General features: G+C 48.7%; 1 protein-coding gene across 3 annotated transcripts in view; it reads right to left on the bottom strand.

Moving 5' to 3' along the window:
• The window catches only part of NECTIN2 (nectin cell adhesion molecule 2), a 94,055-nt gene that overhangs the window by 42,286 nt on the left and 27,607 nt on the right, over positions 1-24,162 (bottom strand). For all 3 annotated transcript variants that reach the window (XM_083627485.1, XM_083627487.1, XM_083627486.1), the window contains exons 2-3: positions 3,920-4,273; positions 4-297 (exon numbers count right to left, since the gene is read on the bottom strand). In XM_083627485.1, the coding sequence (XP_083483611.1) occupies positions 4-297; positions 3,920-4,273 (648 nt within the window). The remainder of the gene's footprint in view (positions 1-3; positions 298-3,919; positions 4,274-24,162) is intronic.

Below are 24,162 nucleotides of genomic sequence, written 5' to 3'. Positions count from 1 at the left end.
CACACAATATCGAAAGCACCACCGGAAGAGCTTCTGGCTGTGGTTGCGTCTTGTGCTCGACAATGCAGGTGATGCGCTGCCCGTTGGCTTCCTTGGTGGGCACCATGCGGTAGTAGCTGGTGACGGTGACCGTGCCGTCCGCGTTGGTCACCTCCGAGACGGTGGCGTTGCCATTCAGCCCCGACTGCCACGTGATGCGGGCCGGCGGCTTCCCCCGGTCGGAGATGCAGACAGCCACAGGGAGTTCGAGGTTGCTAGTCTTGACCTCCTGGGCTTCGGCCGTGTTTGTGGGCTTGGCTGGATGAGAAGCAGAGGTTGGGGTGAAACAGAGCGGAGGGCTGGATTGTGCTACTTTTGAACTGCGGGGAGAAAGAAATCTGAGTGCATGTGTTTGGAACTCCCTGGTGGCGAGAAAAAACTTCCCTCCACATAGAAAGCTAGCATGTCAGGGATCAAATCTTCTCCGCCAACTGGGTTTTTTTGGGGGGGGAGGGGGGTTCTCCTCAGTCAAGGAAGGTTGAAACATGCACTCCTTCCCCCCACAGCCGAAGAAAACGGTGGCGTAATGGTTAGAGTGATGGACTAAGACCTGGGAGAGCAGGGTTCGAATCCCCACTCAGCCCTGAAGCTCACTGGGTGACCTCGGAGTGGTAGACAATGGTAACACAATAAAAATGATAAATGATAAAAAATAAAAGCTCTCCCTGTTGATTTGACTGTACGAACTGGCGTAGCGCAGTAAACAGGGTTAATAAAAGGAGTGACTCCGAAGTTAATTGTTCTCCATCTGGACGCCTGCTTGCATGTAAGGGAGACAGAATTGAAGTGCCCTTTGCCTGTGCCTGGAAACGCAATGAACTGCCTAATAATAGGACGGCTCTGTCAAGGCTTCTGCTATTCATACGGGAGAAAGGGATTTGAAAGAGTCTTTTCCCACGTCCTGATTGGCGCAGATGAACGGGAGGAGCTGCTGTTGCTGGCTCTCGTGACCCTTTGCTCAGTTCAAAAGCGTGCCCTCTATTAAGGCCTATTTGCATCGAGTAAACATGAAACCTCAGTTCTGGCCACATTTCGAACCCCAGCTATTGCATCGGAAGAACTGCCGCTACCTGTAGATTCCCCGCAATTGAGGGTCATTTCCTCAGTGTTCGCCAGCTACTCCACTGCAACACTTTCAAGCTGTTATGCTGCCACTCCTGGCTCTAAAGTGATTAAATTAGTTTGGATTTCTCTTCTTCCGGTAAAGATAATGCTGGCAGGAGAAATCTGTGCGAGCGGGGAAAGTTATGCAGATCTACCCATGGTCCGATTGGTGCAAGTTTCCAAGGTTTCCCCATAATCACAGGGACTAGAATCTCCATAATCTTTAAAGGCTAATTTTTTTTTTTTAATGGACTCTTCAGTGCTCCAGACAGAAAGCACGCCTGGTTTATAGCTGTGCAGATTCCTGCACTAGAATATTAGAATTATGACGCCTTTATGCAGTTGTACCTTGGAAGTCAAACAGCTTAGTTCTCAGACGTTTTGGCTCCTGAACGCCGCAAACCTGGAAGTGAGTGTTCTGGTTTGCAAACTATTTTTGGAAGCTGAACATCTGACGGGGCTTCCAGTTGACTGCAGGAGCTTCCTGCCACGCTTTGGTTTCCGAACATTTTGGAAGTCGAAATGTAATTCTGGAACGGATTCCATTCAACTTCCAAAGTACGACTGTATATACAGTTCAGCACTCTAATTGGAGTAACTTATTCTGGTCTTGCTACTCACGAGGAGGGGCAAGGCAATAAAGCCCCCACAACCCCCCCTCCAAAAAATATCCCATTACAGTGGTACCTCGGGTTAAGAACTTACCATATTTTTTGCTCTATAAGACTCACTTTTTCCCTCCTAAAAAGTAAGGGGAAATGTGTGTACGCCTTATGGAGTGAATACAGGCTGCGCAGCTATCCCAGAAGCCAGAACAGCAAGAGGGATTGCTGCTTTCGCTGCGCAGTGATCCCTCTTGTTGTTCTGGCTTCTGAGATTCAGAATATTTTTTTTCTTGTTTTCCTCCTCCAAAAACTAGGTGTGTCTTATGGTCTGGTGCGTCTTATAGAGCGAAAAATGCGGTAATTCATTCTGGAGGTCCATTCTTAACCTGAGGTACCACTTTAGCTAATAGGGCCTCCCGCTGCCGCCGCGCGATTTCTGTTCTCACCCTAAAGCAAAGTTCTTAACCTGAGGTACTATTTCTGGGTTAGCGGAGTCTGTAACCTGAAGCGTCTGTAACCTGAGGTACCACTGTATTCTGCCACCTCGAACCACTGTCAGCTTTATGCCTCCACGTAGATTTTGAGGCTGCAGCATCTACAAAAACGTGCCCCCACCCCACCCCGGTCTTTTAAAAATGCAAACCAAGAGCTTTTGTAAGCAGGATTTGTCACCCAGCTCCACACTGCGCTGCTGCAGAAACCACAGAACACACAGCCCTTGCTTTTTAAAAGGAGAAACCCCTCAGAGATAGGTCATCCAAGGAGCTCTCAATCTAATGAGACCTCAAGGTAGAAAAGATGGGGGGGGAGTGGGAATCCCCCACCCCCAGGAGGTCCATCCATGCTCAGATTAAAGGCGAAGAGAGTCCTAAATGACAGTCCAGCGACTTTATTGCTGAGCCATGCAAGAAAACTGCAGTAATTTGAGCACGAAGCCCTGTTGGGTCTCCGTTGCCCAAAGCCCTTTTGGGTTTGTTTGTTTTCTTTTTCCCTGCTGCAAAGCAGCCTATTAGGTAGGGACTTATTACCGCTGTTATTATGCTCCCTGGTTGCGGAACATTACAACGAATTGCCCATAATTAATTCGAGGAATCGGGACACGGCGCTACCTCGCAACACGGGGGCGCGCGAGCCGGGGAAAGCGTTTAAGAGGCTCGGTTCAGAAATGGCCCCGAGGAAGCAATTTAAAAATGTGCAGATTCCCCTCCCGTCAGAATACTGCCAGATGCAGGCAATTTGCATCTCCAAAAATAACAGGCAGAATCAGCCAGAGTCCTACTTCCCAGTTCTGGGAAGGACAGATCGAGGTGGGGGGGGGCAGCACGACTCCACAGGCCTAACCAGCACCCTGCACAACATCACCCAGAATATTAATCAGTGTGGTCGTTAGAGGGTTGGGCTAGGAGCCTAACGAAGGGGGAGGCTCTGGGCTAGATCCCTGCTTAGGTCACAAAGCTCGCTGACTGACCCCTGTCCAGGACTAACCTGCCTTACAGGGGAAAAGGCATGGAGAAAGAAGAAGCCCATTGCAAACTCTGAACTCACCGAACATCCCATATACAGTCGTACCTCGGAATCCGTTCCAGAAGTCCATTCAACTTCCAAAACGTTCAGAAACCAAGGCGCAGCTTCCAATTGGCTGCAGGAAGTTTCTGCAGCCAATTGGAAGCCGCGTTGGACGTTCAGGTTCCACAGAGCATTCGCAAACCGGAACACTCATTTCCGGGTTTGTGGCGTTCGGGAGCCCAAACATTCGACTCGCAAGTTGTTCACGAACCAAGGAACGACTGTAGATGCGAAGTAAGATGAGGTTAAGTTCTTTCTGCCATTTAAGACATTTTTATACCATCTTCCCACTGAACATTTCCAGGGCAGTGTAGAATTGGGCTGTTTGCCAAGGGTGGGGAATCTGTGGCTGCCCCAATGTTGCCGGACTGCAACTCCCATCATCCCTCACTGCTGACCCTGTTGGCTGGGGCTGATGGGAGTTGGAGTCCAGCACCCCAAGGACTTAACCTCCAGCTTAAACAGGCATGGAAGCTCCTCTGGTGGGATGTGCTCTCTCTCACTCCAGGGTAGCCTGATCAGCTGCAGGGGTCTGCAGCCTCACCAAGCACAGTTCATTACAGGGGGTCCCACATTCGCCTTTCTGCATAAGGGTTTGCCCTTACCCAGTACGACCAGGTTGGTGATGCCGCCTTCGTTGCCCGAGGGGTACGCAGCGAACTCGCAGGCGTAGGTGCCCTCGTCGGCCATGCGCAGGGGGCCGATGATCAGCGTAGCGTCCTCCAGGGTCTGGGTCTTGAAGCGGATCCGCCCACGCTCCGTCTCCAACGGGTAGCTGGGCTTGTGGTCCGGGTGGAAGACGGCCACATTCTGCTTCCTGCCCGCGGCTTCCTTCATCCAGGTGACCAGGCTGACCTTGATCTCGTTGCCCGTCGACACAAAGGTGCACGGCAGGGTGACTTCCTGCCCCAGGTAGCCCGTGACCTCATCCAGGACTTTCACCCTCTGGGCGATGGCAGCTGAAAGAAGGGAAAGGGCTAGTTAAGTAACGGGCCCAGCCACGGTTTTAAAGCAGGCTGGCAAACATCCCCTTGCCTTGATAGTCTCTTTGCTCCTCCCTCTTCATACCTCTTTGAGTTCTGGGAGACCAGTGGGGAAGGGAGCTGGTTGCAGAAGGACTCATCTATGCCTCTTGGTCCCTACTCCTTTCCAGCCTCCTCTTCTGCCTCTAATTCTGGACTGCTCTCTGCCACAGACTCTTCCTGCTCACTAAACCCTGTTACCTCTTCAGCTTCCGACACCACCTCCTCCCGGTCTTCTCCCTCTGACCACTCAGCGCCGTCCCACCACCACCACCACCCGGGCTCTGAGCCTTCTTCCCTTGGGGGTTCCCTAGCTGGTGCCTCCTACCGCTCTCTTGCCTCCTGCCAATCCATGAGACCTTCGGGTATAGGGCGGTATAGAAATAAATAAATAAATAAATAAATCATGGTAATGAATGAGAACCAAAGAAGCTGAAGCCCAGTGCATATGAGACAGAAATTCTGTTAGTAAGAGGCTCTTGAACTCAGATAAAGTGTGTCTGGTCAGCTGTGGAAGGAGCTGCAATCCCCCCCCCCAAAAAAGGATCAAGTTTGCAGCTTGGAGCAGGGTGGGTTTCTCTTGGATCTAGTTCTGTCACTGGAAGCCCAAGTGGCCATCTAGCTGCCCAGCTACACCCCTATCTGGACACAGATAACCTGGCTTGCATACCTTTCAAATGTTTAAAGTGTCTGCTCACATGCATTGTCTAGTTACAGCTTTGGTAGGCAGGGATGGGGAACCAGATATTGCTGGGAGTCCAACTTAGGGTTACCAGATGCCCTGGTTCCCGGGAACAGTCCCCGGATTTGCAAATCTGTCCCCGGACAAATTCCATCCCCGAAATGTCCCCAGATCTGCAAATCTGTCCCTGGGAAACGTGGCCACGGCAGCCTCAGCAGCCCGGAGCCGGCCTGTTAGCGCAGTTGGCTCTGGCTGGCTTCAGGAGCTGCTTGCTGCCGTGGCACCCACCATTTTTCCTGCGCCATGGCCCCTCCTGGGCAACGGCCGCCCACCTGTGCCTCCCGAGCCTCCCCTGTCAAAACAAAGGGGGGAAGGGGGAAGGAGATTGGGGAAGGCTTGGGAGTCACTGTGCCGTTGCCCAGTTTTAAAAAAACAACTCTGCGCATTTATGTTTCGCAGGGTGCGAACGAAGGGCTTTGCACCTTGATACAATATGCATGTGTGCTTGGGCCCAGGGTCTTTTGCCTCACCATCACCACTACTGACTCCCTGTTGCTACTCAGCTTCAACAACAACAACAAAAAAGTGTCCCCGGATTCACTGAAAAAAATCTGGTAAGCATAGTCCAACTCCCATCAGCACCTGCCAGCATGGCCCATGGTGAGGGATGATGGAAGTTGGGAGTCCAGCAACTCCTGTAGACTCACAGGTTTCCCCGTCTTTGCACCGTTATTCCCTATGCAGCAGAGAGTGGCAACTCGAGCTGAGAGCCTCGCCTAGCACCTCCTCGGTGAGTGACTAGCGGAGACGAGATTCGAACCGGGAGCGAGATTCGAAATGGGGGTTTCCTCGCCATCTGGGAAGCATGTGAAAAGTGACAATGCAATAAAGGAAGCCCAACGCCTTCCTGCCATTATCTAGAGGGGAAGGAGAAGCGGTGATGCAGATTTCAGGCGGTCCCCGGGAAGGGGGAGCAGCAAGCTGATGGGCAAACAGATGGAGGAGAAGCTTCGGCATCTGCAGACTGGCTTGTGGTTCTGCCTACAGTGAAATACTGCTGCATAATGCAGAACAAGCCGAGCTCGGCGGCAAAGAGAGGGAGAAAAAGAGCAAATGTGGTATCAGGTGCAGGATTCAGCTCCAAGGATTTCAAGCCTTGATTTGAAGTGATAAAAGAGGCCTCACGGCTGCAAGACAGAGCCTGGGAGCATGTAGGTCGTGCCTGTGCAAAAGCCTCAGAAGGGAGTGAGGCTGTGCATAATTTTTGGGGAGAGGAATTGGATTTCAGCTCCTTTCCCCTTCCCACAAAGTAAAATTATGCATGAGAAAAATTCCAAGTTTGGCTGGTTCATATACAGTGGACACTTGGGTTGCGAACATGATCCGTGCGGGATGCACGTTCGCAACCTGCAGCGTCCACAACCCACAGCAGCACGTTTGCGCACACGCAGGTTGCGATTTGACGCTTCTGCGCATGCGCGACCGCCGAAACCCGGAAGTAATCTGTTCCGGTACTTCTGGGTTTCGGCGGTCCGTAACCTGAAAAAACACAACCTGAAGTGTCTGTACCCCGAGGTATGGCTGTACTTTCGACCAGCTTCCCCCAACGTGGTGCCCTTCTGGTTTTTTTGGACTGCAACCCCCATCAGTGAGGTATAATTGCTTTTTAAAAAAAGATACAGCAAAACAGAACAAAAAAATTCTGCTCCAAGAAAATCTGGATTCTGCAATCTGTCTCAAGTAGCCTATCCCAACCTGATGCCCACCTTGTGTTTTGGACTACAACTCCCATCAGCCCCAGCTGGAGAGGAGGGGAGGCAGGAGACAGAGATGAGGCCAGCTGCTGGAGAATCCATGGAGTCTCCCCCTTCCAGCTCCCCTCCCTCTGGTCTCCCAGAACACACAGAGAAATGAAAAGAGCAGAGGAGGGATTGGTGGCACACAGACACAGTCTCAGATTGCATGGGGGGTGAACCTTGGAGACTTAGGCATCTGTGGGAAGTCAAGGACCTTCAGTCCTCGCAACTGCCTCATTGGGGCGAGACCTCCTGAGAAGAGCTCTAGGCCTGTGCTGTTTTGGTTTCTCTGAATAAAGAGTTAAACTTCGCTGACACGGGATTCCAGGTTTGTCCTCATCATCAGGGGAGGCAAAGTGTTCAAAAGGGCATGATCTGTTCCCGGCTGAAAGTATTGCCATTATATTGCCTCTGGTCATTACCTGGCCACAGGAACGGCCACATTCAATGCCACAGCAACGCATGCCAGAGCATGGCTCAGCATCTCAGGCCATGTGACCAAACAGCTGCCACATCCACCCAACCAACCCAAAAGCACGTTGCGCACTGCATAAAAAAATCTGTGAGTAATATCTGACAGCCACCTCTTAATCATGGGGTTGCAATGGAAAGCCAGACAAGTCGGGCGGACTTGGCTTCGCCCTTCCAGAACAAGGTGGTGCTGTAGCAGCTGCCTCTGGCAGAACCACACGCACCGAGCCCACATGTGCAGGAAATGTGCCAACATTTTGCCCAGCTTCAGAGTTCTTCGCACTCAAAAAGGCTCATTTCCTGACTGCAAGTCCAGAGATAGCGTTATTATCAATCTACGATGGGGTGGAAGGTTCACAGCCTACGAAGGACTAGCTCACAAATTTATTGACAGCTGCACGAATTATGATAGCTAGGAAGTGGAAACAGCAAGGTGAATATAAAATGGAAGAATAGTATAAAGAGGTGTGGCATATAAGCTATTAACGATAATTTAACAATAAAACCTCAGCGCCTAGGACTTGCCGATCGTAAGGTTGGCGGTTCGAATCCCCACGGCTGGGTGAGCTCCCGTCTTTCGGTCCCAGCTCCTACCCACCTAGCAGTTCGAAAGCACCCCTAAGTGCAAGTAGATAAATAGGTACCGCTTTATAGCGGGAAGGTAAACGGCGTTTCCGTGTGCTGCACTGGCTCGCCAGCTGCAGCTTCGTCACGCTGGCCACGTGACCCGGAAGTGTCTCCGGACAGTGCTGGCCCCCGGCCTCTTAAGTGAGATGGGCGCACAACCCTAGAGTCGTACACGACTGGCCCATATGGGCAGGGGTACCTTTACTTTACCTTAACATGTGCCGTTAAGGTAAGACGGGGAATACGCAGGAGAAATTATTTTGAGGAGATATGGAAGGTGTTTGTAGAATTTGTACTGTTAAAATGGAAAAGGGGTCAAACCATCGCAAGAGGTGTTGAAATTTTGGGAGGTCGGATAGTTACAATGGAATGGTCTTGGTGGAAGGGTGCACATTTTTATTCTTATTTATTTATGATTATTACTTTGTCAAAAAAAGAGGCTCATTTCACAACAATCTAGGTTTGCATGCCAAACACACAGATTCCTTTACATGAAAATTAATGTTAGAAAGAGAGGAGGACGGAGGACGGGACTGTGCTGATAACATCACTACAAGCATTAGACACTGAAGAGATAATCCGCAACACTCTTAAAAGCACAGTTGTTCTTTCCAGGAGTGGAAATATCCTAACCTTGCCAAGAATCCTGTCCCATCCTCCCTTTAGAACGGGGTTGCTCAAGTCTCCAAGAGGCTAATTTATTAAGCAGCAGCCCGGCTCCTGGCGGAGGAAGGATGGGATAGAGATATTTTTTTTTTAAAAGTCTCTCAAACTTTCTCCAACACAGCCGGGGAGGTTAAAAATAAATAAATAAGCAGATAAAACAAGTTTGACAACAGTATCTAAACACATACAATATTCCTACTGCTATATACAACCTTTAACTCAGGGATGGTGAACCTGTGGCCCTCCAGATCAGGGGTCAGGACCTTTTTCAGCCATGGGCCAGTCCACCGTCCCTCAGACCATGTGGTGGGCTGGACTTTATTTCGGTGAAAAAAAATCAACGAATTCCTATGCCCCAGAGATGCATTTTAAATAAAAGGACACATTCTACTCAAGTAAAAACATGCTGATTCCTGGACCGTCCGCAGGCCGGACTGAGAAGGCGATTGGGCCGCATCCGGCCCATGGGCCTTAGGTTGTCTACCCCTGCTCCAGATCCTCCCATATATGAGAACAGGGCCTTTTCTGTGGTGGCTCCCTATTTGTGGAATGCTCTCCCCAGAGAGGCTTGACTGGCGCCATCACTACATCTTTAGGCACCAGGCAAAAACATTCCTCTTTGCCTGGGACTTTGGCCATTAAACAATCTATGACTGTTGGTATGGTCCATCCCCCCCCCCGGTTGTTTTATTGCATTTTATTATCATACTATGCAAATTATGTTTTTAAGGTTAAGGTCTTGGGCTAAGGAGTGGTATATAAATCAAATTAACCGCAACAACATCTGGCGGCGTACATGTTGTTGGGAAGATTAAAAAAACTTGAACAGATCTGTCCCCCCCATCCATTGAACATTTCCAAGGAACGTTCATAAAAATCCCAATTTGTACTGTTGTTGGCATCCATCTGTCTCAACAGACAAGGGAGTGCACCTCAGAGGGTGAAGACAAACTGCTGCATTAGTAGCAATGGAGTGACGTCCCTGGGGCGAAAGTCTGGGCAGTGGGTATGGAGGTCCTGGTCTGCCCTGATGACAAGACCACCACCCTTGGCCCTGCTGATGGGGTCACAAATAATTCACTAACAGAGAAAGTTAGGGAAGCTTTTACTGTTTGACGGACTATTGTATTTTAATACAGTGGTACCTCGGGTTAAGTACTCAATTCCTTCCGGAGGTCCGTTCTTAATCTGAAACTGCTCTTAACCTGAAGCACCACTTTAGCTAATGGGGCCTCCCGCTGCCACCGCACCGCTGGAGCACGATTTCTGTTCTCATCCCTGAAGCAAAGTTCTTAACCCGAGGTACTATTTCTGGGTTAGCGGAGTCTGTAACCTGAAGCGTATGTAACCTGAAGCGTATGTAACCCAAGGTACCACTGTATACTGTTGTAAGCTGCCCAGAGTGGCTGGGGAAACCCAGCCAGATGGGCGGGGTGTAAATAATTAACTATTATTACTATTTATTATTATTGCTATTATTATTATTATTACTATTATTATTACAGGGGGTGGAACACTTTGATCATGTATATACAGCCCAGCTGTAGAAGAAGAAGAAGAAGAGTTTGGATTTGATACCCCGCCTTTCACTCCCTTTAAGGAGTCTCAAAGCGGCTAACATTCTCCTTTCCCTTCCTCCCCCACAACAAACACTCTGTGAGATGAGTGGGGCTGAGAGACTTCAAAGAAGTGTGACTGGCCCAAGGTCACGCAGCAGCTGCAGGTGGAGGAGCGGAGACGCGAACCCGGTTCCCCAGATTACAAGACTACCGCTCTTAACCACTACACCACACTGGCTCTCCAGTAAGGCCCAAGCATGTGTGGCTGCACCACAGTGCCTCAAAGCACATCTATGATTGGACAAAATGGAATCCTCCCACAATACACTGCTCCGATACAGGTTCAAAAAGCAGGAACACTGCAGACCAGGGGTCAGGAACCTGCGCCCCTTCGGACATGGTTGATTACAACTTCTGCGATCCTTGACCAATGGAGAGTTGGTGGTTCCCCATCCCGACTCCAGGAAGGATGCAAAACGGGGATTAAGCACGGAGAAAGGATGCTTCTGCAAGAAGGGGCAGCTCTATTGCTTCTGTTCTCTGCGCCGAAGCGGCGCTGCTGAATCACTGACTGTCAGATTCAGGTTAGCAGGAACCTTTTGAGAATCCCAGGCTGTCCAAGCACCACTCGGCAGACGAGGATTTCTTCCGACGGGCAGGCCATGAATAAGTAAAAGGAGGAGAGTGTGCAGTTTGCAAAGTGCTGCCACACTCTGCCCCTGGAGGGTGAAGCACACTCAAACGACACACACAGGCCAAGCCAGCCGCAGATGCACGCAGAGAGGGGACTCTTAGCACCAGCATTTGGGCTGCCTGGGTTACAATAGCAAATCGAGACATGCTCCATTTAACACACACTCCTGCGCCCATTTTGTTCAATGCACTCACTGGCTAAATGGCGAAAATGGATGCTTCCCCCAGGATGCAGTCACCAGAGAGAGAGAGAGAGAGAGAGAGAAATATAAGCAAACTTATAGACCCTTAAGGTAGCAATGTGTGCTTCAGCCCTCTGCACCCCGGGATTGCTGCGTAGATGTGTATGAATGTGAACTGTGCACTAATTCACCCAAAAAGCTAAACATCTGCATCAAGAGCACCTGTTGCAAAAGTCCTAACTCCAGCGCTCTTCTCACCGAAAGCCATGCACAACCAAATGAAGTTTGCATCTTGCTGTTAATGTTTTGATTCTGCTTCTGGAGTGAAAAAGCTATACAGTGGTGCCTTGGTTCTCGAACTTAATCCATACCAGGAGTCCGTTCGACTCCCGAAACCATTCAAAAACCAAGGCGTGGCTTCCAATCAGCTGCAGGAGCTTTCTACACTCAAGCGGAAGTGCGTCAGATGTTCAGCTTCCGAAAAACGTTTGCAAACCGGAACACTTACTTCTGGGTTTGCGGTGTTTGGGAGCTGCTTTGTTTGGGAGCTAAGCCATTCAAGTACCAAGGTACCACTGTACAAGGCTTTGAATCCCTGTAAACACACACATACCACAGAAAATCACAAAATGTCCCAACCGTAGGGCTGGGCAATATCTGGTTTTCAACATTGCGACATGTCATCAGCTAAACATCACAATATACTGATACAGTGGTACCTCGGGTTAAGTACTTAATTCGTTCCGGAGGTCCGTTCTTAACCTGAAACTGCTCTTAACCTGAAGCACCACTTTAGCTAATGGGGCCTCCTGCTGCCACCGCGCCGCCGGAGCACAATTTCTGTTCTCATCCAGAAGCAAAGTTCTTAACCCAAGGTACTATTTCTGGGTTAGCGGAGTCTGTAACCTGAAGCGTATGTAACCTGAAGCATATGTAACCTGAGGTACCACTGTATATCACAATGCCTGAAATAAGGATGGAGCTATGTAGAAGCATTGGCTGACTTCACGGTTTTCCCCACATTGTGATTTTTGAATAGCACGCACATCGTGATTCGCAATACATTGCCAGATTGAAAAATTAGGAAACTGATATTACGATACGGATTTCAAACAGGTTTTTGGACAACCTATTGATACATTGCCCAGACTTTCCCAACACAAGTGGCAAGTAGATTCCATTGGACGGCGTCCACACACTTTTGAAACTCAGCGCGCGCACACACACACCACAGCCACAGGGACTAGAAACTTAAAAAAATAATAATGAAGCAGAGTCAAAGAATACCAAGTTCATCGTCAGGTGCCAAAACCCAGCTCTGGCAGGTGACATGGGATCAACACAGCCCTGCTTATTCCCTTTCCGGGCACACAGCTCTCCCAAACTAAAATTAATCCCATGAAACTGGCTACCCTTGAATCACTCAGCACAACCTTTTGTCTCAAAAGAGTGAGATGAGCTATTCCAGGGAGGCTAGGGAGGAGAGACCCAGGCTGCATTCGCAGTAATAATAGAAGCACTTAGTATTTACATTGCTCAAAGCACTTTGCATATATTATTATCTCCATAATCCTCACAATAAGCCTGTAGATAATACTGACCTATCATCCCCATATTGCAGTGGGGAGGGAGTGGGGGGGGGAGGACACCAAGGACCAGAAATGGCAGCTTCCCTAAGGTTACCCAGAGAGAGTTCATGGCCAGGCTGAGATTTCAACCGGGGACTTCCAGCTCATAACCATTATGGCTCCAACTAATGCTTAGCTTAGGTGTGCTTCGCGTTATTGTTTATGAAAGGATTTGACCGGGACGCTTTATGTGTTTCCTTAATAATATACTGGCAGGAATGAAATGGAACTCAACAGTTTGCATCTGCTGCCCGCAAATGCTAAAATACCCATTTTTATAAGCTTCACCTGCCGCCACAGCCACTCGCTCCCCACCAGCACCGACATGCCCAGCAGCGGACATGACACTTCTTTCTCTGCCCCCCACAAAAGACCATAAGCAGCGACAGGCCAGATGGAGTGTGTCTGGCTACAGCCGAACCACAAGAGCAGCATGGCACATATTGCAGAATAAAGGTGGAGGGGGGTGGGAAGAGTTAAGGTGACCCAGTTTTAGGGCAATCTAAAACAGGGATGGGGCCTGCGCCACATAATGGCCATATTCACACCAGGCAGCAGATTTGGGAGGGACTGTTTCAGAGCGGCAAACTGTTATGTTTTCTGCCTCAAGACGCCAAAATGTCTTCAGCTATCGCACACTGGCGGGATTAAGCAAGGGTATCGGCTGGATCCTTCAAACCAGTGTCAGAAACTCACAGCACTTTTTTTTTTCTTCTAGAAAAAGAGATACCGGAGCTCACTACAAATGGATTCCCTGTTCTCTTATAAGGGCAGTGGTGCCCACCTGAGAGGTGTCGGAACAGAGTTCCGTCGACTTCCGGCTGAAAATAAGCCCTGGAAACTCATAGCCTTCCAGGGGTGCCAGGACTCTGCCCGTCTCGCAGGCTGCCTCCTGGGGAACTTTGCTTACATCTTGTACTACAACGTCCCACGTGGCTCAGGTATGTTGCAACACACATCCCGTTTTTGACCGTGGCGGGGGGGGGGGGGACAAGCAACAAGGAAGTGTTCACCCCAGAGGCGGCACACCATGCGTGTGTTGGAGAAAGGGAGTTTGGTATGGAACATTTCAACTAATAAGCTCTTCACACTTCACAGCCCAGCAGAAACAGGTTAGGGAAGCCATTTGCCACTCGTGCGGCTGTTATTAATCCCCCATTGCTTCCCTTCTAAATGCAGACTGCAACCGGAACCCCGCAGTCCTGGGTCCAAAAGCCATCCATCTCCCCACAGGCTGCCAGCCAAAAGATTTCAGCTCCATTTTGTGCCAGGGGGTGGGGAGGCGCATAGAGCCCCTGTTGACAAAAGCTGCCGGCGCGGTACATTTACCAGGGTCATATTTTATCAGTTTAGAACAATGGTTCGCATTATGGAGCTTTGTTACAAAGCAGTCTGGATGGAGGGAGAGGCAAGAGGAAAGGCAGGCGATGGAACAGTTCACAGCCACACAGACCGGGGCAGGGGGCAGGAGACGGGTTACCACACCAGAACCTGCCGGCCGGAACCTGAGCATCAGCAAAAAAAAAATAAGGCAAAAATTAGGAGGAAGCAAGAGAACCTGGTTTTTCCATTTTAGCTGAAAGATAGTGGCTGGAATCCAGAGAGCTACTTGAAAAAAGTCACTGAGTTTCAAAAACAGATGACAGCAGCTACTCTGCTAAAAAAAGAGCGAGAGAAAGTTTTGAAAGTCCTTCATCGAGTGCACAAACCTGCAACAGTTCCTTCTCTCCACCTCCACCAAATTGGCCTTATTCAAACATCACTTCAAAGGGAAAACTAAGGTTAAAAATGTGAACAAGCAGCACTGAAATCACAGGCGATTTTTGCTCCTTCTGCAGTCCTGCCATGCTGCGAGCCCAGCCACAGTCTAGCTTAGTGTTGCCTCCAAACCTGGGCTTGTGCTTGGTTTCCTTCAAACAAACCATAAGCAGTAAGCCGGGAACGTAAGCTTGGCTCCTCCTTATGGTTTGTTCAGAGGGAAACAAACCATGAGCTTGGGGTTGTGGGCATAATACTAAAGGAAGACAGTAGCTTAGCTCCCAGCAGTGCGGCAGCACCTGAGATTTCACAAACAAGCACCTGGCAAGCTGAACGTTCACATTTAAGCCACAGTTTGGTTTCATGGTGGTTTAAAAAATGATGTGCAAACCAGGCTCTGGCTGCCCCGCAGGATATAATGCAAGGGGAGATGTGGAAATGGGAGAGCAATGGGGATTGGGGAAAGATAAAGGATATCTGGGGGCAAATCAGAACATACTGGTCCCATCACCTCCTGGCAAATAGAAGGGGAAGAAATGGAGGCAGTGAGAGATTTTACTTTCTTGGGCTCCGTGATTACTGCAGATGGTAACAGCTGGTTACGAAATTAAAAGACGCCTGCTTCTTGGGAGAAAAGCAATGACAAACCTAGACAGCATCTTAAAAAGAAGACATCACCTTGCCAACAAAGGTCCGTATAGTTAAAGCTATGGTTTTCCCAGTAGTGATGTATGGAAGTGAGAGCTGGACTATAAAGAAGGCTGATCGCTGAAGAATCGATGCTTTTGAATTATGGTGCTGGAGGAGACTCTTGAGAGTCCCATGGACTGCAAGAAGATCAAACCTCTCCATTCTTAAGGAAATCAGCCCTGAGTGCTCACTGGAAGGACAGATCCTGAAGCTGAGGCTCCAGTACTTTGGCCACCTCATGAGAAGAGAAGACTCCCTGGAAAAGACCCTGATGTTGGGAAAGATGGAGGGCACAAGGAGAAGGGGACGACAGAGGACGAGATGGTTGGATAGTGTCTTCGAAGCTACCAGCATGAGTTTGACCAAACTGCGGGAGGCAGTGGAAGACAGGAGTGCCTGGCGTGCTCTGGTCCATGGGGTCACGAAGAGTCGGACACGACTAAACGACAACAACAGAACATACTGTAGTTACTTGTGGACTCAGTTATCAGCTTTTGCACCTACAAAAGAACAGCTTGTATGGGGGGGCTTTTTTGGAGGGGGAGGCAGAGAAGCAAAAGACACAAGTTCAAGGCCTCATGGAATGGAGGAGGGATGTGGCAGAAAAATAGAAGTACCACAAGATCCACCCACCCCAGTTTTGAAGTTGCTTTTTCCTGCATGCACATTCAGACACAGAAAGTCAGGAAGCCCCGTCAATCAGCGACAAGAGACAATGAGCTCAGGGTCTGAAAACACCTGTACCAGAGAACAGATAAGCTCAGAGGTTAACTTGCCAAGGTTCCCACAGTCTGTCTGCCCCCACCATTCAGACTGTCCTTTCTTCTTTTCTTTCTTTTTTTAAAAAAACACACACATTTATTGTTCTTCTCCCTGCTACCCGCAAACCATATCAGATGGTTTCCTGTTTGGCTTAGAAGATGCTTTTCAAAGCAGAGGGGAAAGAGAGAAGAGGGAGGGAGAGAGGGAGGGAGAGCACACAATGTGAAAAGCAAAGGCTTTTTTTATTAAAAAAAAATGGGAGCAGGCAGAGAGAAATCAGACACACATCAAGGACAGCTCCTCTGGTGCAGCAGCAGCCTCCATCATTTTAAGATGGGGACAAACGAAAAAGGGAAGACATTGCTGACCTATGAACTGTGTCGTGATATATCCTACTGAGATTGTTCTTTCTGAGAACTCACTTCAACCCTGCTGGTTGGAGGGTGGGGTTCTGTGCAGGGGTGGGGGGGAATAAAAATCAGTTTGCATATTCAGTGCTTTGGCTGCATCTCCCAATCCAGGAAGAGTGACAGCATTCTTATGCATACCTACATAGGAGAAAGTCCTGAAAAAAATAAATTCAGAAGATATACATTTTGCAGCACCCTTTAAAAAGAGAGAGAAAGAAATTCCACCATCGTTTAAATTAGGGTAGCCTTGAATGTGAAAGACAAAATCCCTGGTTCCAGTCTCACCTCTGCCACAAATTGCATTACTTGCAGGCCTTGAGATAAGCCATAGTGTTCTCACTTCCATCGCCTCATCTGCATTATGCAAATGCTGGTCTTGCACGCAGGATTTTGTAAGGATTACCGAAATAGTGCATGTTAAAGCACTTTGAACAGTTAAAAAGATGGGGGGAGAAAGTCGGTACCATGGTCAACCCAAGCCTTTCTGAACGAAATCGAATCCACTCGGGTTTTACATGCAGAGGCCTTGGGAGCTAAGCCTGTCCACCAGCCCCATAGGACATGGCAACCCAACCAGATGGCAAGCAGGGCTGCTGCAGCTGCTGGGCAGGTGTGTGGTTGGCAGTTTGCAGGTTTCAGCCCCCAGCCCAAGCAGCTAAGAGAGACTGGGGCAAGACAAGATAACATCACACAGAGGTGGTTGCAGGAGGAAGTGTGTTGTGTGTGTGTGTGTGTGTGTGTGTGTGTGTGTAAAAAGCATGCATGTGCAAAGTAATATGGATTCATAACCTTGTCAAAGATGCCCCCACGGCTAACAGTTGGCCTTAAGAATAAATAACCTTTTAAAGTTTTATACAAATCCACATCAGAAACATGATGGCAGATTGCACCAAGGGGAGAGAAAGATACCAGTTTTGCTCACTGTGCTGCGATAAAGGGGCGGGGGAGAGTTGCAAAATGAAGTATTTCACACTGCTCAGACTTCCTTAGACCATATTCCCAGAACATATGTGCAGGGAGACAGAGACGAAACCCAAATTATTGGACTCCCTATCTGGCCTCAAACGCCCATGCAACCCAATGCCAGTTTCGCTCCTGCTTCTTTAAAGGTTGTTTTCCCAGCATTTAAAAAAAATGTTCCCAAGGCCTTTTGGATTAATGAGATGGTTGTGTAATTGCGTGCCAGTTCCTCTTGAACCTGACCTGCCTTTGGGATGCTGTGGCGCTAGCAAGCGGTTGCAGAAGCTCACAGACGGCAAAGCGGAAAAAAGGAAGGATTGGAAGAATCGGCATGGGGTAGGTTCTGCAGAGGTGGGGCCTTCTGAACCCGGGACCTGCAAGGAAATCAACGTTGCCAGCGGTGTTAGAAATTAGCCAGGCGCCAGGCGCGTTTTCCGACTGGCATGGGTCCAATCGCAAACACATGGAGAGCTCTGGATGCTGGACTGGGGAAAGCAAAACATCACTTAGAGAAAGATCTGAAATATTTTTCCTTGAAGCTTGAAATTTCTTTTGTTCTGGATTGCTTCATTTGATGTTTTGATGCGTTGTAAACTGCATTGAGATTTGTTCTTTGAAATACAGTGGTACCTCAGGTTAAGTACTTAATTCGTTCTGGAGGTCCGTACTTAACCTGAAACTGTTCTTAACTTGAAGCACCACTTTAGCTAATGGGCCTCCCGCTGCTGCTGCGCCGCCGGAGCATGATTTCTGTTCTCATCCTGAAGCAAAGTTCTTAACCTGAGGTACTATTTCTGGGTTAGCGGAGTCTGTAACCTGAAGTGTATGTAACCTGAAGCGTATGTAACCCGAGGTACAAAGCAGTATACAAATGAAATGAAAAAAATAAAATAAATTCCACTGGGGAGAAAAAGAGTGCCTAGCCATTCCATTGTGGCAACCATAACCTAGGTTTGGCAATTAGATTATATATCTCAGTTTCTAACCCTGGTTGTCAGTATACCATGGTCGTCTTTCCTGGCCCACTGAGAGAGAGAAGGTGGGCAGCCATCGTTAGTTTTGCAATTCTTCTTCGTCTAAGGAAAGGAAAGGCAGTCAGTGAAGGAAGGAGTTGGGAACGCATAGAGCTCGATGAAGTATAGCAGATGAGAGCGCAACGCCCTAGGAGACAGGACGTCCTGGGTTCGAATCCCCGCTCAACCACAAAGCCTGCTGTGTGACCTTTGGCTGGCCACCATTTCTCAGCCTAACCACATTCGTGGTGAGAAACGCGAGGTGAGAGGTTCCAGGTGACCGCCGCCGCCGCTAAATGCCGGCTATGACTAAAAGGCTTTTCCCATACGGAAAAGGCAGGGACGAAAAATAAATATATATCAAAACAGGATTTTAGCTTAGTCACCACCACCTCTACTGCCATCTGCCTGGCTCTTTCACTCTCATCTTTCCATCCACACTGCCCTGCCTAGCCAAGCAAGTTAAGCAGAAGGGAAGGAAGCTCTAAAAAGAGAAAGGAGGACGAACGAGAGAAAGAAAAGGGAGGCAAGAGGTCACACGCAGCACACACAGCTGCCCGACAACAGGCCTCCAATTCCCAGAATCCCCGCAGAACAGCATTGTCTGCTAAACTGAGCCTTGCCTCAATTTGGAGGGGCCTGTGCTGCAATTCCCCCCCTGGCTGGCCAAGAAAGCCTCTTTACTGCCTCAGTTTTGATGGGCTGAGTCGCTCATTTAGGGTGGGGAAAATTTGTGGCGCTGCAGTGGTTAGAGCACCGGACACTGGCTGACCTGCGAGACCAGGGTTCAAATCCCCACTTGGCTGCAAAGCTCACGAGGCGAGCCGTGTTAGAAATGAGCCCGGCACATTTTGCGACTGGCGTGGGTCCACAATTGCGACCACAATGTGGAGATCTCTGGATGCGGGGCTGGCAACAGCCATCTCCATCTGGCTGGCCCCTCCGGGAAAAGAACTCATTTACATTCCACCTTTATTTCCAAGAAGTACAGGATTCAGGCCCCCTTCCTCAGTTAACCCCCACAACGACCCTGTGAGGTAGATTCAGAGGCTGTGCCTGACTCCAAGACCACCCAGTGAGCGTCAGGACTGAGTGGGGGTTTGAACCCTGATCTCCCAGGTCTGAGCTAACCACTTTAACCACCACCCCACACTGGCTCCCTAGAGTCCTTCTGCTATGGGGACGATATATAAGTTAAGTACCGTATTTTTCGCCCTATAGGACGCACTTTCCCCTCCAAAAATGAAGGGGAAATGTGTGTGCGTCCTATGGGGCGAATGCAGGCTTTCACTGAAGCCTGGAGAGCAAGAGGGGTTGGTGCGCACTGACCCCTCTCGCTCTCCAGGCTTCAGGAAGCAATCCACAAGCCTTGGGAGCCTATGGGAGTTCCCGCCAGGCTCCCACAGCTTGCGGAGAGCTGCCCGAAGCCCGAAGCCTGGGGCGCACAGCAGAGCGCACCCCGGACTTCGGGCAAATATCCGCAAGCCTGGGGAGACCGGCGCGACTTCCCGCCGGGCTCCCTAGGCTTGCGGATAGCAGCCTGTTCTGGGGTCTGGGGTCTGGGGAAGCTCAGGCTTCCCCCGCCCCAGCCCCGCGCCTGGGGGGGGGGAATAATTTTTTTTTCTTTATTCCCCCCCCCAAAAAAAACTAGGTGCGCCCTATGGGGCGAAAAATACGGTAGGTAAATATACACCAGGAAGGCAAGATGGATTATTTTATTTTATGCCTTAACGTGTTACAAACTGCTTTGAATTTTTTTATTTAAAATATAAAGCAGTATTATATAAACAACAATAACAGCAACAATAATAATAGTAATTGCAGGAGGGTGGGGAGGCGCGTAGACATTCCCCTGTGGCGACCATAACCTTTAAGGTGCCTTTTGTTGAATACACTGGTACCTCGGGTTACAGACGCTTCAGGTTACAGGCGTTTCAGATTACAGACTCCGCTAACCCAGAAATAGTACCTCGGGTTAAGGACTTTGCTTCAGGATGAGAAAAGAAATCGTGCGGTGGTGGCGCGAGGCCCCATTAGCTAAAGTGGCGCTTAACAGTTTCAGGTTAAGAACAGACCTCCAGAACGAATTAAGTTCTTAACCTGACGTACCACTGTATCTGATATATGAGAGTTTCTAACACTGTGGGCAAATCACTGCCTCTCAGGGTTGCAGTGGGGATTAAATGGGTGGGAGAACCATGTACATACCACTTTGGGCTCCTAGGAGAAAAAGTGTGGGATATAAATTCAATAAATGAAATAAAATAGAACCTATGCAGCTTGGGACCAGGATACCTGAAATATTGCCTCTCCCTTTATGTGCCCAGTCGATCACTGCTCTCTGCAGGCGAGGGCCTCCTGCAAAGGCCATCTTACCAGGAGGTCTGTTCTTGCACGTCGCATGAATTCCAGCCCTCTGGAATTCCTTCCCCTTGTTGTCTTTCCGGCACCTGCCAAGACCTTCCTCTTTTAACAAGCCTTAGAAGCTTAGGTCTTTCGCAGTCTGCATTCTGTACTGGAAGTGTTTTTTTGTTTGTTTTTAAAGATGTTGTTACTCTTTTGTTGTTTGCTGCTCTGGGCCACATTTGGAGAGGAAGGTTGGTGTATAAATTCAACACATAAATCAAATCTTGCCACCACTACACCCCAGTGCTCCGGCGTGGCATAGTTTGACACAAGGGGTCTTTCCGAACCCAAAATGTGAAAAATGAGGTAGTTGCTGTCCTGCAAAGAAAGGGCTCTTCCACCTGAAGAGTTTGTTCCACCAGCTCCGGGGAGAAGTGGTGCTGACATGCGCCATTAACTGTACTTTGGGGTTCCTAAAACACCAGAGCAGTGTTAAAAGGAAACATCAGAAGAAGAAGAGTTTGGATTTGATACCCTGCTTTATCACTACCCAAAGGAGTCTCAAAGCGGCTAGCATTCTCCTTTCCCTTCCTCCCCCACAACAAACACTCTGTGAGGTGAGTGAGGCTGAGAGACTTCAGAGAAGTGTGACTAGCCCAAGGTTACCCAGCAGCTGCATGTGGAGGAGTGGGGAATCGAACCCAGTTCACCAGATTACGAGCTCACCACTCTTAACCACCACACCACACTGGCTCTCTCATCAGCAACTTCCTCGCCGCTGAGGTAACTTTGGAAAAGGCCCTCTGTCAGTGCAGGTTCAAAATGGCTCCAATGGTTCAACTTGATCAATTCTATTACTAAGAATGCTGTGCGATGAACACATTTCTGGCTTCAAAGAGGAAAATTACAGGCAACCCCAAAACCTTGACCTCACCTTGGTCCCTAAGCAGGCTGTGCTCATATGCAGCCACCCTTCCAAAAGTCTGCACCTAATTAAATCCAGATTTTAATCCAGCACCTGCGCCACACATATCTGAATCCCAAAACCTTGAGTTAAATATTCAAATAAGTAACTCTGCATTAAAGTGGGATAAATTCATGCAAAATAAGTACTCCCCCCCCAAGTCAAAGGAAGAGCCAATGTGCTACTGGGGTCCTTCACATCCTCCTAAACCCTCCTTCTGGGTTTGAGTTTTTGTTTAAGCAGACTTTTAGAAAGGGAAAGCTTTTGTAAGCATTTCTGAACCACTCCTCTGCTTGTCAGCCCTTCAAGGTAGCAAAATTTATATATACGCTGCAGCATGAAACAATAAAGAACAGGATGAATTAGTGAGCACAACACGGCACAAAGCAAACTTCAAGTGAAAATGAAGAGAGAGAGCCAGGAACAAACAAAAGTCAAAGCCAAAAGCCTGGCGGAATAACATAATTGTAACCGCACAGCGAAATAATAATAATAACCTAAGCCAGGGATGTCCAACCAGTTGATCGCGATCTACCAGTCGATCGCTGGGCGCTCCCGGTCAATCGTGTGATCCTGATGGATCGCCGAAAAAGAAGAAAAAAACTCAACAACTTTGGTCAATCCAATGGATAGATCACTGCCAGTGTTTTTATAGTGGGAGTAGAGCACAATCTCTTGGAAGTTGAACTTCCCTGACCTAAGCCACTGGGGTTCAACCAGACCTGGTATTGACAGTAGCACCACCACCATGCAAACACATGGGGAGAGAGCAGTGTTAGAAATTAGCCAGGCGCCAGGCGCATTTTGCACCTAGCTTTTGACCACTTGCAACCAAGTGAAGATGCCTGGGAGCTAGGATGGATGGTGCCTGACATCTCTACCAGATGTCATTGGATCTGGCCTGTTTTCACACACTAATACCCCATCTTGTAGAATTCTATCAGTTATATTCCATCTGCACAATCGGAATGAATTTCTGGAACCAAAATGCCTTTCCTGTGCAGCCTGAGCAGGAGCAGTCACCTTTAAGAAAAGGAGGCTGGAAAAGGCCAGTATTTATGTGAACTGTCCCTGGATCAAGTGACTTTTCTTCTTTAAGTTCCCAAAGTTCTTAAACTAGCTCAAGGTTGTCATCTGAACTAGCCAGATGCTTAACTGACAGTCAATCATAGTCAATCTACCATTTGAAAAATAAGACTTTAGAGCTGTCTTGCCCCAAAATGGCAACTAGACATTCCGTTTCAGCCACTGTAACCTTGGTTTAAGGAGCCATTTGGTACCTAGCTTAAATATCTGAGTTTCTAACACTGGTTAAAGCCTGGCATCAACAGCAACACCACTGCCATGCAAACACATGGGGTGGGTGGGTGGGTGGGTGGGTGTGTGTGTGTGTGTGAGAGAGAGAGAGAGAGATATGGGTTGCCAAGCATTTTGGGGTTAAAGCGAGGTTGTGGCCTGGAAATTGGGTATCGGTGCCATAAGCCATACTGTTAATGCACTCCTGGTTCTGTGTCGCCAACAACTGCACTTCTAATGTTGGGGTGACATGAAACCAAAGCCTCTCTGCTAAAGATCTTAACAAGCAGGCATGTTGTGTCTACTCTCCACACAAACACAAACACCCCAAAAATACCCCAAAGGGAACACGTTTTCAAGGCCACTGAAATTATACCTTTCGAAACCAAATTCCGCATTTTTGCAAAACGTTGAAATACCACCTAGCCTATCAGTTCACATCTCTGCAAGCTTGGCTAGGTTTCTGAAGCGAAGCAACAATCTTCCAGAGGTCACACGCTGTGCCAAATCGTAAAAAAATCCCTGCTGTACATGGAACACAAACTTCTTTAAGAGACAGCTTTGATTTGTTGAGGTGGGTACACAATGCACTCATGTTCGAAGTGGACTTCTCAGGCTTCTTAGAGAGGGAAAGGGGTGGGGGTGGGATGCAACTAAGGCTGAACCTAAACTCGTCATTATTTGGGAACTTTTCTGCAGTGCTGAAAAAAGGACATCTCTGTTTTGGCACCCCTTGCTAAAAGAAAATTTAAAAAGTGTTTCCCTATTGATTTTAAAATTGTCCCTATAGCCAAACCTTACTGGATGTGGTGAACCACACAAATAATAATAAAAAAAGAATTATGGTCAAGCTGTCACATGAGCAGTGCCAAAGTATCATCTTAGAATCATAGAGTCAGAAGGGACCCCGAGGGTCATCTAGCTGAACCCCCTGCAATGTAGGAATCTTTCGCCCCACGTGGGGCTCAAACCCACAACCCTTGAGACTGAGAGTCTCGTGCTCTACTGACTGAGCTAGCTTGTTCGTGGAACGTGTGGCACACTCACCAATTAAGCAGGATAGCCCACACAACCAATTCAAGAAGGAGAACGCAGCAGCTACAACAGCCCTGGGCAATACTGAACTAGGTGACTGTACACAACACACACACACACACACACACGAGCCAAACCTGGCAAATATTCCATGCAACACTACTACGTGCATCTTCTGGCAAATAGATAAAGCCATAATCAGATGCAGAATGGCAGACAAGATGGACCAAAGCTTTGCCCCAATGTGGCAGCCCTTGTGTCCTTACTCGAAGGATAGTTTTAAAAATA

The sequence above is a fragment of the Podarcis filfolensis genome, assembly GCF_964270895.1.
Source record: "Podarcis filfolensis genome assembly, chromosome: 8".
NCBI classification, from domain to species: Eukaryota; Metazoa; Chordata; class Lepidosauria; order Squamata; family Lacertidae; genus Podarcis; species Podarcis filfolensis.
This window is presented reverse-complemented; position numbering and strand designations above follow the sequence as displayed.